This window comes from Strix uralensis, chromosome Z (assembly GCF_047716275.1).
Source record: "Strix uralensis isolate ZFMK-TIS-50842 chromosome Z, bStrUra1, whole genome shotgun sequence".
Lineage (NCBI taxonomy): Eukaryota > Metazoa > Chordata > Aves > Strigiformes > Strigidae > Strix > Strix uralensis.
Genome location: NC_134012.1, coordinates 79773655 through 79792739, shown reverse-complemented (window position 1 = coordinate 79792739; position 19085 = coordinate 79773655). Strand labels below are relative to the sequence as shown.

Sequence of the window (19085 nt, the reverse complement as noted above, 5' to 3'; positions counted from 1 at the left end):
CAGTCAATAACCCTCTCAGTGTTTGTACACTCCTGCTCTGGATTCAGTCCTTCACGCTCTTTGCATATCAGGTGAAGTGTCTGCAGGAGGCCCTTTCCTCCAACCTAGGTTTGTTCAACATCAAATTTCACCTCAGACATCTAGAACACTTAACACCTCCAGCTGTTTACCCAAAATAAAGATTTATGCAGTCTGACTCCATACCCATTCCTGTTGTCCTACTTCTGTCTCTATTTTTATTTGTTTGCTCCAGTGGATTTGTCTCACTTAGAAGAAATGAGCTAACAAGGTAAACATGGACTTCAAAATAATGCCAGTAAGATTTTGGACTTTGAAAGCATTTCCCATATCTGCTTATTTTTACTGCAAAGCATTCCCCAAAGGGAATAGGTATAAATACAGAAAAAATTTCAGCAGAAAACACTCTTAGAAACTTAACAGCACATGTCTAGGTTTACAATAAAACTTGCTTTTATGTTTTCAGCCTCTTTAAAAACTTTCTTGTAGCCTGTTCTGCTACCGTTGCTCACATCAGTTATCTTATTATGAATATTTAAGAAGTGTCACAGGAAATTATGGGCATGGGATTCAAGTAAGATTTCCTGCCTGATAATCACAGTGACACCTTCCTGGTACTGTCTGCTAGAGCAGAGAGGCAACTTGTCTTTTGGAAGTTACACTGAAAGGGAATAGTATGGGATAACAGTGGTAGTTGATGTTTAGTGCAGTTAATAAATTTGGCAGAACTTCTTAACAAGAGAGAAAAAAATAAAAAGACACCCATGCATACTCCTCACCTTCAGCAATATTAGACATGTTTAAAAGAAAAGGATAGAAAAGGAGAAGTGGACACTACATTATCGAAGCAAAGGCTTCTAAGCCATTATGAAGAACACTGGGAATGTGAGAATTTAGAAGATTAAAATGAATGGTCGTCTTATTTCAGTATTTCACAGAATCACAGAATTGTCTAGGTTGGAAAAGACCTCGAAGATCATCCAGTCCAATCATTAACCCAACATTGACAGTTCCTGACTACACCATATCCTTAAGCGCTATGTCGACCCTTCTGTTAAACACCCCCAGGGATGGGGACTCCACCACTGCCCTGGCCAGCCCATTCCAACACCTAAAAACCCGTTCAGTAAAGAAATGCTTCCTAATATCCAGTCTAAACCTTCCCTGGCGCAGTTTGAGGCCATTACCTCTTCTTCTATCACTTATTACTTGGTTAAAGAGACTCATCCCCAGCTCTCTGCAACCTCCTTTCAGGTAGTTGTAGGGGGCGATGAGGTCTCCCTTCAGCCTCCTCTTCTCCAGACTAAACAACCCCAGTTCCCTCAGCTGCTCCTCGAATGAGATGTTCTCCAGACCCTTCACCAGCTTCATTGCCCTTCTCTGGACACGCTTGAGTAATTCGATGTCCTTTTTGTAGTGAGGGGCATTTGAAGTATTTGAAAGTAATGACAGAAGCATGGATACACAGTTCTACTTTCTAAAAAAGACAAATAAACCTGTATTTAATTTTTTTAAAATGTGCATTTGGGTATCTGTGGTTGCACGTGAGTTAGTACTTTACATTTACAAAATTTTGCGGAGACAGGCAATTTTGAGAATTGCTTATGAACATTTCTATTAAAAACCTACAAAGAATGACAGCTTTATGTGTTTCATAAAATACTTCTTACTCTAAAATTCAAGAGCCATATTAAAACTTCACAACTTCTAGTTGAAAAATGAGTAACGGAAGCACAATAACATTTACCCAAAAAGGAAACTAAAAACCAGTCCATAAACCACCATTTCCTATGACAGACAAATTCCTAAGAGAAGGGATCACCCCCACTCCTTATCTTAAACCTCAGTAGAACTCATATTCTGAAGTTTAACATGAAAAAGAAATCTTTGATTTTATAATGCTTTATCATTAGTTCCAAGACATTACATCCTAAACACTAATTGTTACATTTCTCATTTGACTTTCACTACTCTGATAACAAATTTTTCAAAACAGCCTAGATTATTACAATATAGGACAATACATTTCAGTCTCTGTCTCTTTAGTTATACTGGTGACTACAAAGCCAACAACTCCACAAGAACTAACCAGCTAAACCTAAAACTTGCCTCTTGCTACATTGATTATATTAAAATAATCCAGCCAAAATGTTGTTGCGATGTTGTATACCACACAAAGATCTCAACTGCCTACTTAACTAACTTTTTGATATGGAAGCACTTCAAATTCTAGCAGCATTCAGAGATTTGAAACACTCAAATTTTACCAATTTTCCTACCTTTAACTGGGAATTATTAAAGTAAGAGAAAAGCACTTATACTGTAGCTCCAAAGTCTATTGCAGAACATGAAGAATTTGACAAAAAAAGGGTCGCTTTTCTTTAGGCCCAACCACATTAATACCAGCTTGAGCTGCAGTTTTCTGAAGTATTGTGCAAAACTACTGTGCTAAAAATATGTTGTTACTCAAACTTGAGATATTCTCTCCAGAGATAGGACTTCCTGATAGGAGATTCAAATTAATAGGAAGTGCCCTTCCTGTGTTTTCTAGACTGCTAAACTAATGAGTTTGTTTTCAATGGCCTTTAAAGAAAAGGAGCAGATTAACCAATTGATTGGTGTTCACTGTTTTAAAGTGAAGTGACCTTGTATACAAAGCGTCGTGTAATAGGCTGCAATCTTCTCTATTCTGGCATGATGCTTCAGCAAGTTTAGCTTCCTCTGTATTTCCAAAGGAATTTATACAGGAATTGCCTTGAGACCCTGTCAGTTGGTAACTTCTACTTTACTCTGCATGTAGCCCTATTAGAAGCTGATGGGAATGCCTGTGAAGGAGCTGAGCACAAAGATAGACTCCCACTTTCAACAAAGTTACTTTACACAGAGAAAGCGAACAGCTCTGGCCATGGGTATACAGCTATGTCAAACCTAACTGACTCACTCCAACTATATAAAAACACTATATAAATTCAGCACTCTTAACTTAAACAATAACTGCAGAAGATATACTCTGTAGTATAATACAAGCAAAATATTCCCAATTTACAATTAGGACTTCCAGATATTAAAGTGACAATCAATACCAATTTTGAAGAAAAAACGATTGTACTTTACAGTCAACTAAATTTTCAGGTCAGTTTGCACACAGTAAAAGCATGGAGTCAAAGGCTGAAATACACATACAAATGTAGTTTTCTTTTTAATACTATTTACATATTTTATTTTGATTCATGAGGGATGAGGGGAAACTAGACAGTTCCAGCATGCAGTCAGACTAGGAAATTCAACAGTCTCTTCTACCAGTTAGGGCAAGTTTTTCAATCTTTTTCATGTGCACAAAAACTCCCACCCACCATTAAAGAAGGTTAACAATATGGATTTTCACAGACAAGATCCTCCTGACTTCCCACTGCTTAAACCCAAGCTCCTGCAAGACTCTTGTTATAGCAACATTATGTCACCAAAGTGATGACCATTTGCAATGCATCTCACAGATGCAAATGGAGAAACTAATCTACTTTAACCTGGTAATAAGCTTTATCTTTCCTACTACTAAATTAGATGCTTAAAAAACATACAGCCGCTCAGTAATTAAACTTCATGTATGTAGACACAAAAGATTTTCATCTTCACACAAGTTTATTTCATCCTGTCTTCCCCAGTTAACGGAAGCTTCCTTCTTTGTTGTAAGTGTCCCTGCTCTTTAACAGTTTCTGATATTTAAAAAAAAAAATAAAAGAGCTTTTGAATAATTAATCAGAGAAAGTGTTATTTTTATCCAGGATTACTAAACTGTCATTAAATTCTCTTTCACAAGACTGAAAGAGAGGCGAGTCCTCCACTTGTGAGAGATCTTAAACTCTCTGCCTGACGAAGTTGCTGATACTGGCTGAACAGTAAAAATCAGAACAAGTTCTCAGGAACTGCTATCAAACAAAGTTGTACCACTCCTGTGACAAAAAGTGGGAGATACGTCCATGTAATCATGTGCCTTACCACGTATTCAAAATGTTAAATATTGAGCATTTCATTTTCCTTCATGGAATGAAAAAAATACTTTGCTTATCTTTCTTTTAAAATGGAAATACATTTTTAAAAAATTGGAAAGAAGTCAGGCTAGTCAGAGATGAACATTCCAAACATTTCAAATGTATTTTGTCCTTTTAAATTTCAATAACAGCAATCTCAAAAGAATCTAATTGTTTTAGGGTCTTGATTCGAAAATTTTATTTCAAAGTATGTTCACACACAAGCAGGTAATCGCCGTCTATTTTTCTAGTAAGTTGATTTTTTTCCATGTGTAATGTTAACGGCAAACCTTAAGCAGTAAGTTTCTGCTACAGATAAGGGGAATGGCTTAACTGTGCTCTGGCCAGAACATGGCCTGGCAGAAGACAAGGGGTAACTAAAGTCACAGTCATACAGCAGCCTGCCATTAAACCTCTGCCCTGAGACAAACTGCCCAGGCATCTTGTTAACAGCAGCACCTTTGTGTTGTCAAAGTAGCAAAAAGGACAGAGAACTAAAGGCAGGACTGGAAAAAGCCCTTTTCTTCTGAGCTTTGAGTATAATTTGTGTGACATGTATTTTTTTTGAGACCTTCACTGTATTTCCTAGAACAGAAAGAGGAAAAACTTCAGCTACAGAAATAAACAAAAGTCTCACCTTGTTATGTTCATACTTGTATGGGATTTTGAGGGTATCCATGGCTCTGATCATGGCCTGCATTGCTGTAAATATATTCTGGTACACCAGTTTTGTAAAGCCCCTTTTGTCTTCATCAGAGTAACCTGATCCATGAATGATTCTCATCTGCTTGATAAACGTGCTTTTGCCACTCTCTCCTGTGCCTGCAAGACAAATAAGAAGGATACGCTTTAGCCACTGGACACAAACATGACTTTTTTTGCACAATCCTGACAGCTTGTTTACTGCAGGGCTGAACAGTGTCAAGTGGTGCTTGCAAAGTAACTACAAGGACCAGTTCAGTGTCAAACAGCAGCATCAGTAGCAACTGAAGTACCACTGAATTAAAATGTGCATTTTGATTTAACAGTCAAACTAATGAGTAAAACAAGACTCCACGATATACATATAATATATGACTGCATATTTAAAAATCTTCCATTCTTGAAGATATAATTGTCCAAAACATCTAACTTCAGGTAATTACTATGAGACATTTTGCTGCAAAAATGCAGGATGTAAAGAAAAAAATTTATCTTCCTTGGCCAACTTTCAGGACATTATGGTAGGCAGTGTACAACAAATAGATGTTTGTGGTTTGGTTTGATTTGGGTTTTGGTTTGGTTTTTTTTTTAAAAAAAAGCAAGTAGCATAACAATGACAGTTTGGCAAGCTTTAAGCTCAGAAACATGTGATATCAGTGTTAATTAAAATTTGGCTCATATTCATTAACAGGCAGTCATTCCTTCCTTCCTTTAAATTTCTTCACATCTTTGTACTCTGTACTAAGTGTAGTTTGCTAATGAACATTTCTGACTATTTGTCAATTTAAAGTTAAGATCTGCTTGCTGGAAATTTCACATAGGATACATCACACAACATTTTTCCTTTGCTCCAGTTCAGTGAGCTCACCCTCTGTGACTGTAAGAGTTTATGTATATTATTCCTGTGTTTGCTTAAGAGGAGGAGTTGAAATTTAGAATGAGCAGTTGCACAGTCACATAAACCCCGCGTTCACGCAGCTACTCAGTCCTGCAGGAAACAAACTGCATGCACCAGGGTGCATTGCTCAGTGCTGTGCTTCTCAGCTTTACAGCCTAGGTTTTATTTTAATAAAGCTTTCATGTCTCATACTTGTGTCCCAGGACAAAGGCAGCCTTATGTCCCTTACATAATATTTTAGGTGTCTTGTCAGAGAAGTGTGTTTCACAGCAGTACAGTTCAAGGTTAAAGGAGCAACCCTTAAGCTTTTCTGAGATAGCACACGCTGCAGAAATTTAAGCTGGAAGCTTTCGCCTTTACCACGAGCATCATTTTGAAACCTTCAGTCCCGTTTCCCATACACATAAAACAAAATTCTAACACAAGTCTTACTTACACACATTCCCAGAAAATCAAGCATGATGTTACATACTGACCAATTTCACCTTCTCTGGTGAGAAAGTGATTATTATTGTAATGAAGAACATGCTCTGAAGCTGAAGTGAGACCAAGCCTGCTTCCACCCTCAGCCTTCACAGGGATCCTCAGCCTGCACTATGGTCAGGAGCGCAGCAGTACGTGCACAGGCCACCTCTGCAAGGCACTACACCTGGCCACCAAGCAGAACTTGTCCCACAACCTGACGAATTCACGCTAACCAGGCATTTGCAGAAAGGGTGATGTGGTATGGGACATCCGGGGTCAATGATACCTGCCTGTCTTCAAGTGCATCAGAAATGAAGGTAAGATCTTTACACCTCTGAAATCTACCAGTGGGGAAAAAACATTACTTTCCTTAAGACTGTATAAAATTACAAGCCTAGACAATACAGACCTATTACATGGTAAAAAATACTTTAGGCTACCCCTAAGATGACCACAGTTTTTATCTCTTTCTGGAACCTATGAAACAGAGTCATGGCCTTACATATAACATGAAATAACATACCATACCACACATTTTTAGTAATTCGGTAATACTGTCCAGCTTTTCTGCAAGATATGTCACACATCTAGTACAAAAATCTATTCGACATGAACCTGTAAAGCCCAGAATGGTATATGAGATGCCTTTTTGACACAGTTAACTCTCTGACTAAAGATTCTGCTTTAAGTAATGCATAAGAAAATAATTTCCACCACACACCTCTGAATCAGTGAATCAGCAATACAAAGTGAATTCCAGTTTTGGTCCTGACACTTCCCTACATGGGAATTCAGATTCCTTCAAAATCCTGAAATTCAAATTTGGCATAGAGATAGGAAGAACATGCTTGCATTATCTACTCTGTTTTAAAACTCAAAGCTTCTAATTCTTTTAATTCTTTATTGGGAGTGTAGGTAGCAATCACACATGATAATCACACACAAAAAACCATGATGGTAAAGTAATCTGCATCATGTTAGAAAAGACAGTATTTCAGATTACTTACACCTTGAAAGTGAGTCTACAAAAACTGCAATACAAAGCAAAATTAAAATCCAAAGCAGAATCTAAAACTTATTCAGCTTTGTGGTTCTGTAATTGGCTGTCACTGGACAAAGACTTTGTCAGACAAAGACCAGTAACAGATTATACTTGGAGATCTAAAGATAGATATACACACACACACAATGCATTTTTATATAATTTTCGTATACACATCTACATGAAATACATATATTATGTATATATGGACATATTTTTCATATGTATCTGAAAAATATATTCTGTATATACACATAAAATATGCGTAACTACCCATCCATATATGAAAATGATATCTCTCTCTGCTTTTGAAGGCCATCTCCAAGTTTGCTCAGGTCTGTGTCTCCCCAGGTCAATGCTTAAACTACCTTCTTGTGCCTGCCCACAGACTAATATTCTGGTTAAGCCAGCAGCAATGATGAGAACATTTCTAGTCCTCCTTAACCACAGGGAGTGTCACATGTGCAGGGGCAAAGTGTGAAAAGTATCCTGGTGAAAAGCATGGAAAATTTCCAGCACAAAATGCATGAAAATGTTATAAAGGAATATGAATGACAGATAATAATAAAATCTACAGGACCGCCCAAAAATTACTAAGAAGTGAAAATGTTCCTTTTCAGCACAATATACAGGAACTCCCAAAAACTGCACACGGGTAGTTCCTGTTGGATTGTTACAATCAAGGGCAGAAAGTAAGTATTTTTATTGACAAAAGCATACAAAGAAAATTTCAAGTAAGGCTTTTTTCTTTTAAACAGTGACATCGAATCTTTCTGTAAAAAGAAGTCCTGTTTACGTGAAAACTGCTTGACAGTGATAGAACAAGCATGTCACTAGAGATTTGCTCAGATACTTCTTCACAAACTAAAATAACTGGAAAAAGGAAGCAATGTTATTTACTGTCAGAGAAACAGGAAAAATTTTGGCATAATGAATTACCAGGGTTAGCTAAACAAAGCTGCAATCATTATAGCATTATTCCTGCTAGGGAGTAAGATTTTAAACTATCACTGTTACAGCACTGAAGCAAACCTAGATTTGATTATTTTTTACATATTTTTTGGCGTTTAAAATCTCATGACTGGCATTATAAGATGATCAAGACATTGACTGATACACCACCAGCTGTGCTTTCTACAGCTTCATCCATTACAGAGCAAGTTAAGAACTACAACTTGGCAATATGTGCCTAAAATCTTACCTATCACTATAATAAACAAAAACACACCTGGTGAAAAGAAGAAAACTTGAAAGTGAATAAAAAAAAAAATCTACATGTCCTGAGAGGATCTGAATGCCTTACAGCTTCTGCTAACCACAGCTTTTACCATCATCATCCCAGGAATACCTCTAGCTGATATAAGGAGACCACAAAGGTGAAATAGCAACAGAGCGGATTAGCAAAATAGACCAAAGTGGGATAAAACTATACTGAGACCAATTTTCTGCTGTGTGCCATCACACATTTAAATTAGTCAAAAGTTGGATCAGTTCTCTGAAGCCAGATGAGTCATATATTCTTGCTGTCAGAAGACAGTTGAAGGTCACACAACATACCTTAATAATACCACCACACTCTCTCCTCATCTTTCAAAAACAGTGACTTTTCAAAAGAAATCAAGATCCTAATATAAACCTTGGGTGGTAGCTTGGAAGAAGTCAATGGTGTGACTGATGAAAAAGTTCCTTACTCAAGAACACAGTACAATTGGTCATTTGACTTCTTAAAAATTTCTTTCCAGATAAAAGAACAATCCAACTGATGAATGAGAATAATTGTGGAGACCTTATAGCAGCCTTCCAGCACTTAAAGGGGGCCTACAGGAAAGCTGGGGAGGGACTCTTTATCAGGGGGTGTAGTGATAAACAAAGGGTAGCAGTCTTAAATTGAAAGAGGGTAGATTTAGATTAGATATAAGAAAGAAATTCTTTACTGTGATGGTGGTGAGACACTGGAACAGGTTGCCCAGAGAAGCTGTGGCTGCCCCCTCCCTGGAAGGGTTCAAGGCCAGGTTGGACGGGGCTTTGAGCAACCTGGGCTAGTGGAAGGTGTCCCTGCCCAGGGCAGGGGGGTTGGAACTAGGTGATCTTTAAGGTCCCTTCCAATCTTCTATGAATTAACTAACTGTCTTCTAAAAGCAGTAAAGGAAAGTCTCAAATAGTGATGAACTCTCATTCAAGCGTGGCATAGAGGATTGTCAAAACTTATAAGAGCTTCACATCTTACAACCCAGCAAATCTCTGAAAAGCTCCCCAGTATTTTCTTCTTCAAATGGTAATAGCAACAAATATTACTGCATCATCAAGAATTTTACAACCAGAGATCTGAAAGTTCCCTCAGCAGCATTATCTCCAAAGGCAGAACCAGGAAGGAAGTCAGGTTGCTTAAATGCAGCAGTAACCCCTTATGCGCATGCCTGCACACACATACATATCATGCACAATTTATCATATTATTACTACTTCTCCTGGTGCACATTCTGCAAAAACAAAACTACAAAATGTTGAAACCAAACATTCTTTGCCCTGTAAAACTTATGGAAAAACTTAAGACACCGTTAATTTTAAATAGGTGACAATGCAGCTACTGGCAGAGTGGCTTCAAAACTCACACTGTGGCTGACAAGGAAGACATAGAAACACTAATTTAAAAATAAGACTAGAAGCCTAGGCTGACAAACTTTTCTTTCACATGGGTGCGCAACACACACCTGTACTTGTTTTCACACTTCTGTGCACTGTAACTTAAATAAATCTGAAGCATAATATCTCCAACAATAAAATACAAGGCTGTTTTTAAACTAAAACCACAAAGTTGCCATTCTCTAAGCAAAATCCACACTGGCATCTGTTAAGAAAAGAAATGCTGCTAAACTACACCTGACTCTCTGTTTATTCCTAAATTTGACCTATGAAAAGGCAAGGAAAAAAAAAAAGGCTATATTTTATTATTTGAAAGCTCATATTAGGTAGAAAAGGACATTCTTAACATGCATTTAAAAAAAACCCCAACATTGAAACCCACTACCCTGTTAGTCACTATCCATATACATTTACTAAGAACTGTTAAATCAATAGCGTGTACGTTTGCAGAAGACTGGCTTTTAGCTTAGAACTTGGTGGCAGAAAGAAGCCCAGAGGAACCTGGAAAGTGAAGATTCATGGGTCAGAGTGGAGTCAACACCCTGTGCAGACTGGGCACAGCCAGACACTTCTGCTGACCATTTTCTTACTTACAGATAACTATACCCATACTGTTTCATAAAAACCCAGAAAAAGCAGTCTGTTGTGCACTGCCTCATAGACTTAAAGAAAAGTGCAGAAAGCAACCTCATCAGGTATTAAGTAGCAGAGTAATTCCTATGAGAAGTAAGAGCTAAAACAGTAATAGTAATAAAGAGGTGACACATGAGAAGAAAAATATTTGATTTCAACTGTAAAGTTGTATTTCACTTGGAAGAGAGTTTTATGTCCTCTCTGCTACTACAACTTCAGCTATAGAGAAAACAAAAAATATGGTTTCTTTTGTTGCTGTTCCAGTGGTGGAATGCAGCAGGATCACATTTCTGCTGAAACAGAGTATGGCCCTATATGAAAACTGTGCAATATTCAGGCCTTGGACTGGCCTGGCTTTGTAGGTGCCAAAATATCCCAAACCTATTACAGAATGCATGAGATCATCCTGGGAGCTGAAGCAAAGGAGACAGTCTGTCCTACCACTTGGAACAGCAGCTTTCAGGCTTGCTGTTGAAGGCCAGTGTAGGGATGGAACATCGGGCTGGTAGAGTCTGCAGCAAAACTCCATGAGGTGGAAAGAAGCTCCCCAGTTCACCCCATAACACGTCCATGTAAGTTCTGGAGCAGAACTAGAGTATCTCATCACCATCAAAAGAAGGCAGCAAGGCTAGTGAAACATGCAGGCTGCTAAACAAACAGCTCTGTCCATCTGACATGGCTGAGCACCTAACGTGACAGGTTCCTTATCCTGATGCCTTATGAATGGATCCTTATCTCTACATACCTGACCATCGCCTCTCAACAGTGGCCACAACTTAAGAGTTGTCCACCATCTTCAAGCTGGTAAAGCTATTGCCTAGCTCTCCTTTCTGAGAACTCCTAGTACTCTATGCAACCTTTCCTCCACTGCTTAAAAAAATATTATTTTCATGACATATTGTATCTCTGTATCATACCTCTTGAAAGATGCTTAAGTACCATCCTATACCTCCAACCATTTTATACAATGATAAATTAACTTTTAGAATTGACCATTTTCATCCTGATCATAAAAACTGAAGTATAACACAAAAGAATTTAAATGACAACTCATCCATGAGTAGAATTTCTATGAGAAAATATTATGAGCCCTGATAATCAATATAGTAGGCGTATTTATATTTTCCGTAAGATGAACAGTAGTACTGTGGTATCTTCCTTCTGTGATTACCAAACTCCTTAATTACCATTAATAGATTACACCTCACAAGAGTCACTTTATATTAGGAAACATTTTTGATGGTGTTCCAGTTAGACTAATGGAAAAGACTATGGAACAGGAAAGCATATGAAGATTCAAGCAAGGCAACAAAACAAGCCAGAAAGGGAGCTCAAGTCTCCTGACATCGGTTCCTACACCAACAGCACACCATTTTGTATTTATGTTAAAAACTGAATGGAAAAACTACAAAAAGAAAAGGTAGGAGAGAACTCAAGTGATGGACTTTAAGATTTAAAAAAAACACAGGTTTAAATTAAGAATAATTAACAAAAAACCCGGGAGAGGTGTACATGCTGTTCTATTGCCAAGTGTTTGCTCCACTGACAGAATCTCTAATTTAAAATCACTACATAACCATCTTCTTAATTATTTTGTTCACAATCCACATCTGCATATCCCACTTGCTTTCAAAAAAGAAGGCATATAATCATTTTGCCATTCACTAAATTACCTCCTCTGTATCATTTTAGTAATTTATAAACATTTAGTTAAGATGACTATCAATATTCTATGAAAGAAAACAAAGTATCATTTCATGAATGACTCATGTAACAACAAAAAAGAGCCTGGCAAGATTAAATAAAGATTTCTTGCAAAGAAAGGATGGGTAGAATTTTATGAATATAGCTCAAAAAGTGGAAAATTACATTGAGTAAGTAACATGAACCATCTACATCAGAGTGAATTATTTAAAGAATAGTCTTGAATGTCCTAAATGTTTATGAAAAACTAAACAAATGTTATCTGTTACAAAATATTACTAAAGCTGTTGCATCTTCTCCTTACCTAGACTATAAAAATGGTATCAATCACCTTTAAGAATGATTTTTTTTTCCTCTCGCTGATTATTATATACATAAATATTGTACTAACGAACTTCTCCAGAGCAGAGTATGGGAGCTGAATTCTCTCACTTCCTTAAAAAAGGGAGAGAAACCCCCCCCATTATGTAGACAGTCTGAATGCTTTCTAAAGCAGAGAAATCCTCTTATTAATTTAAATCTGGCTGTGTTTGAGTACATAATAAACTTTGCTTGTCACTCTAGTGCAGCCACTAAACTCAAAGAAATAAAACTAATACTCATCCTCATTGTACCAGTGACACAATTAAAACAGTCCAAGTGACTACTACAATAAAGCCTAAGAAAGACACTGAATTGCTGACAATTGGGAAGATAGAATTAAAATTTAAAATTCAGCTGATATCCTGCAGCTTCTTAAATGAATATTAACTCAGGCTTTTTACTGAAACAGAACCTCTCAAACTCCTTTACAAGAAATCCAGTTAATCAAATATAGCTTTATGCCAGATAATCAAAACCACACTGTACTACTGTGCAGGCAGGCACAACCTGTAACTGGAAGTCGGCATCTTCCTTTCTCCACCTCCAATTCTGAAAAAAAACCCCATAACCAAAAACCAAACCAAAACACATGCTCCCCCCCCCCCCCCCCGCCAAAACCCCACCCAACAAAGCAGAGGAACATCCTTATCTTTTCAAGCTATAATCACAATTTTCACAATTCTCAAGCTAACATCTTATGGTTTGGGTGTAATTCAGAGGCAAGAAAACAAGAGAAGAGATAAACTGGCTGCCTTTACAGAGGAAAAGTAACTCCTCAAGATTTCACAGAGCTTTGTAAATGGGTTAAGAGAAGGATAGGACCCCACCCTGTGTGCCCTTCTCCTCCCTCCTCTTGAAAGGATCCCTCCAAAAAACTAAGGACTTCCTGAAGAGAAACAACTCTTTACTGTCTCTGCTTAGCTTTCCATGTTATATGGTTTGGAACAACTTCAACAAATTCTGCCTAAAGAGCTCATCTGTGCAGAAAAAGTGCCACAAATGAAGTTTCACACGCAAAAATAATTTTTTTTATGCTACTCACATCTCTACCTGACAGCAAACTGTTGAAAATCAGCCTGTTGCATGCTGTTCTTCCATGGAAAAAGTAAGAACAAAGTCAAAAGTGATCACCAGCATTAGTGAGAGACAGGACAATGCAAATTCTTACCTCCCTTGCACAGAGGAACTGTCAAATCTGTCTTTAGAAACTTGTGTGTAATTATTCAAATGGGTATTTATACCCACATCTGAGGGCAGAATATAGCGTTGGAAAGCAGACTCACTTAAGTAGACTCCAAATGTGTCAGAGTTGATCACTGTTCCCAAAGGTGCTTGGTTTTCACCCAAGTGACAAGCCTGATACAAGAATCAAGGTAGATAAACCAATATCCTCTTCACTCAACCTTTTGTTTTCTCTTATTATTTTAATATATATCTTCTTTGAGGGGATCAGCATCATATACAACTGTAAGCCAACATGTATGTTTTTGTAAGCTATTTATTAATAGAAAATGGTGGTAATATGCTGACCGCCACCTGATTTCCTGTGAAAACTAACTTAACTATTACTTGGATAAAGACTGAGAGTGGGGTTAAACATCTTAACTTTTATATTTTACCTATGGTCCTTCACTTTTGCACATAAATTGGACTGAAAATGCTGGGGTCTGCTATGGACCTGTGGTGGTTTAGTCCCTGCTGGGGTCTGAGACCCCACGGCTGCTGCCTCTCCCCCACAAAGGGAGTGAAATACAAAGCCCTGGGGCTGAGATAAGGAGAGATTTAATACAACAGTGCAACACCAACAAAACAAACAACAACAAAAACAATAACAGTAATAACAATGAACAGAGCAAGATATCTACCGATACAGCAGCGAGAGCAGAGATATCTCAAAACATACGCACCGATTCTCCCACGCTTGGACTTGACGTCGGCATGATATATGAATAACCCTGCTAGAGCTTCCCCCTCTACTGCTGGGGAAACTTAATCCTATTCTAGCTAAACCAGGACAGGACCATATAACACTATATGTCCTGCAGGTCTCCAGGAGCTGAATTTCAGTATGAGACCTTAGTTTCCCACATAGCAGGATAAGGCTTGAGTTAGCTTTAAACTTTATTAAGGAAGATCGTTATATAATATGTAGGAGAAAAGGAAGCAGTCTTGCCATTAAGTAAGCCTATATAATAAAAGGTTTTAAAAATAAAGTTGGGAAAAAATTAACCATGTTTAAAAAAAGTTTACAAGTTGGTTAATGCTCATTCACAATCTCAAATAAGATTTTCTTAAATGTGGGGGGAGAAAGAGAACACCATGTGATTGACTTAAAGCTTATTACAAAACAATGTTACCAAAGCATCAAGATGGTTTGATGGTAAATAATTTAGATATTGTCAATGTATCATAAAAATTTGTAATTACATTTTTTAATAGTATTGAATTTTCTGTTGTTACATACATTTGTAAAATGAAACAATAGCATCTACTCTTCAAGTTGATGTTCCAGACGGCTTTGAGTAGTTCATATGAGGAAGTTCATTGTTTAAATTCCTTTCAAGTCTCTTTCATTTTCTGTTACTCAGAGGGATTATGAGCAGACAGACATTAATTCCTATTCCTAGCAACTCAGAGACACCATTTCAGGGACAGTATAAACCACTTTTCTTCCATTAATCAAGAGCAAGGACAAGTACTGTTAGCATTCAAAATTGTAGTATTTTTTCCTTTATTTTTACCACAGAAGGGAATAAGATACCTTTACTACTTCAAAAAATACCTGCATCTTTAGAAAAAGTGATCTTCATGTCTAAGATACAGCAACAGAGTTTTTTATTAGGTCCCCCCGCCACAGGCGAACATTCTTCTACCTGAATGAAATTGCCAGCGTTATAACCAGAACAGAAGAATCTGGATCTCTTAACATCTTCTACTACTAAACACAGTTATCAGGTACAAGAACATATCTACAGAGAATATCTGTATTTACCATGCCCACAAAGCCTTATATTTTGCATGTTCTGCTTTCATGAGGTGTAGTTAGAATTTTTGTGATATATTTTCTAATTTGTTTTAAAGAAGTACTGTAATACCCAGAGAGTATACCTGATGTGCATTTGTGTCCTTCAGAAATGCTCATAAAAAATGTGTTATGTAATTTATTAATTTTTAACAATATGTTAACAACTAACTGCAAAAGCATGAAAACACACTTTTCAAAGTTTTTTAAAAAATATTATTTAGCCTATTTTATGTTTGTGAGCTCTATTTTGACAGCCTGACATAAACTTTTGACCTACCATTCATTACAGAAGGGCTCTATCCAGGAGCTAAAGGGATACAGCAGGGCATTTTGTTTCTCAGAATGTGAAACTACTTCAGAATTAATTTTTTTGTTGTATCAAAACCAGTATAAATGTATCTTTACTGAAAACAAAAGTCATAGGAATAGTAGCCCTTCTGTTATGATGCAATATTTGTCAGACAGTATTTCTGATATTACTAAATATAATTATCTTACATTAAAGACTACGAACAGCAAGTGCTTCTTAGCCTTTTGGTACACTTTTTACTGAAAAATGGTTGGCCACTGCTTCCAGAAAAGACATTCACTCAAATTCTTTAGCCTAGATATCATGGAGCACTCCTTCTATGGGCAAAAAGCCAAATGCTCAAAAAACGCCTTTGGTTTTCAACCTTCTTACATGTCCTTCATTCATGCCAAAGAAAGAATATTTTTATATGGATTTAGATTATTAAAAAATAAAAAAGAAAAGCAGATCATGCTAGTTCTTTTAACAGACTAAGAGTTACGAACATTTTTCCCATGAAGCTATTTGAGGTCTCACTGTTAGGTTAAGTACTCCTGAGGAAATCACTCAAACTGTCCCCTCAGCCTCTTCTGCTCATGCTTTTTTGTTGTTCATGCTTCAGAGTGCTCTACATCCTCTGTACTAATAAGATAACATGACAGCTGTTTCTGAACACGTAATCAGACAAGACTCAACTTGCTAGTATTATTATCAAACTTACATTAGAAACATAAAGGAACCAAGTATCAAATGTCAGTATGTAGACACCTGTGAGACAGTTTCCCTGGTCCATCCACTCAGCACTAGACCTGAGACAGAGGGATGTTTTCAAGCCTCAAATGCACCTAGCACTAGAATGATAAACTAATTTTTGCTTCGTTCCAACTACAAACAAACAAGCACAAATGAAGCGCAGGGTCATGCAAGCAGAGCCCTGTGATGACTGCAGTGAGGAATCTGCCAGGGTAATGCATGATTTTTAAAATACATGTATTACACATTGTGTATCTTCCTTGGTTTCCAAAGAAAACACATCTTGAGAGCACCATAAAGGCAATGGTGTCTGAATGGTGTAAGCTAAACAGTCTTACAGTAAATATTTTTGTCTCACATTTAACCCTCTTCCCTCACGCCAATGTGAAGGGGATGCCTCCACAGTCCTCCTTCTTTCCCAGGGAGACTGAAGAGGTGGTGGCAATCCAAACACACACCAACCTGGCTTCAGGCCCACTCATACCCATTCCTTTGAACGAGCATTCATCTCACTCCCATGCACCACCATCGCAGCTATTCTGCCTGGGGCTGGCCTCAATGTCATTACAGCTGATCACAGCATTAAACCTGGTGGGGGGTTAGGGTGTGGGTGGTTTAGGCATTTTATAAGGAATAAAGAAACATCCTACCAGAAAACAGAACAGGGCGGGGAGCTTCAGCAGACATACCCACTGCTGGGGGAGCAAAAAGGGCGTGAGCTGGGGGTGGAAGGGCAAGGCCAACGCAGATAGCACTTTCAAATCAGCGGCCATGAGAAGGCCTGGGAAATACCTTCCCCTACAGGGGCAGGGCCCCCCTGCCCAGCCTTCGCCCCACGGCCACACAGGGCTGCGCGTAACCAAAGGCTGTTCCTCCTGACAGCCACCTTCAACTTGAAAGCTTCTCAAAGGATATTCAGCAACACTGAGAGGGGCTCTGCCCCTGAAAGACCTGTCCCTTACAACAATCCATGTTCCTTCATCCCTTCTCCCCCAGGACACATACAGAGCCCAGCAAAGCTGACAGACCATGATAAGGAGCTCTGGCACATCAGCAATACAACAGAAACATACTACTCCACTTTTTATTTTCATCCCTCAAATAATCTGAGGTTCAAGTGTTGGATTTCTATTAGCCTTGTTCCTACATTTACAGTGTTGCTCACAGCTTTATGTGTTTCTCAGCACACATGCACACAGGCATGGGTGTGTGCATGCACACACATGCACACACAGTGAAACCCACGCTGGCTCCAAAGCCAAGAGCATTATAAAGCCACCCAGAGGGAAGCACAGTTTCGGAACTGTGGCACATTTCCTGCAACTTATGGCAGATCGTTCTTACCTTGAGAGTGCTTTTTAACTGCTAGTTCCCCTGGAGAGAGTCACTAGCTATTTATTTTTTGCTGAGCTCTTGCAACCTATGTCTTTTCAACCACTGCAAGGAGCCACATGCTAAGTAAGCAGCCCCTCCAAAATGAAGCCCCTCTGCATACGTCTTGACCCTGGCAAAGAGAAGGGACCTATGCCAGTCAACTTGTTAGTTGGACAGTAGCGATACAACTGCTATATTATCATATCTCAGGAAAGACAAATCACATCTAATTTCAAACATTTCAAATATAGGAAGATTTGAATAGTATTAATAAAAGACAGAATGAATTCATGCTTTAATCATGTTCCTTGCTTATTTTAATGTAACTATACCTATGTGCATACTTTCATGTGCACGCACACATGCACACAGACTGATGAAGACTCTACAGACACAAATATACTACTGGCACTCTCCAAGTTTAAGAAATCAGGTCAAGGGTAATATTACCAAAGAACAATTTTATAATTAAAAAAATTATAATTAGATTCTCCACAAAAAAAAAAAAATCCCTGCTTTTTATTAAGAAAAAAATAGAAAGTAAATTGAATAGCTAAGTTCTGAGAGGACATCCTTGCTAGGCTTACACACTACACCACAGATATTTTCATACAGAGTACACGACTACAGAAATGCAATGTTCTTTTCACATGCAGCATTTGCTCATGAAAATAACTGAAAAGTTGAAAAATTTTAAGCTTGGGGAAGTGAAGGATGAAAGCTACTAGAGGGTCACTAAGACCATGATACGAGAACTTGCCAGGGATAAACAGGCAGATTTTACTGGTCAACACATCCAGTCCCATCATTTTGCATCTGCATTTCTAACAGCATAAGGTACTAGCATGCCATGCCACCTAAAGCATTGCTTTTCTATAGCTAAAGAGAATAACATTTTAATGTTTTGCTTCTCCATCAGAGAAGTCAGAAGGCAGCACGGTGGAGCACCACACTGTTGCAGGGACAGCACACGCTGCTTGTGCCCCTTCAGGCTGACCAGCTTGAGCCCAGCTCTAATGCCACTGACCTAATCAGCTAAGATACTTCAACAGCTCAAAGGAGAACAGTTTGTAGCCACATCTCAGACAAGTCAAAACTGATGGCTCCAGGATTTCTTTGTTCTCTTCTTAGGGCTCCTTTTTACAATT

General features: G+C 38.0%; 1 protein-coding gene across 4 annotated transcripts in view; it reads right to left on the bottom strand.

Moving 5' to 3' along the window:
• The window catches only part of LOC141938421 (guanine nucleotide-binding protein G(q) subunit alpha), a 146830-nt gene that overhangs the window by 91967 nt on the left and 35778 nt on the right, over positions 1–19085 (bottom strand). For all 4 annotated transcript variants that reach the window (XR_012627275.1, XR_012627276.1, XM_074857297.1 and 1 more), the window contains one exon: positions 4684–4868. Coding sequence is in view for 2 of the 4 variants with exons in the window: in XM_074857297.1 (XP_074713398.1) it covers positions 4684–4868 (185 nt within the window). In the remaining 2 variants the exon portion in view is untranslated. The remainder of the gene's footprint in view (positions 1–4683; positions 4869–19085) is intronic.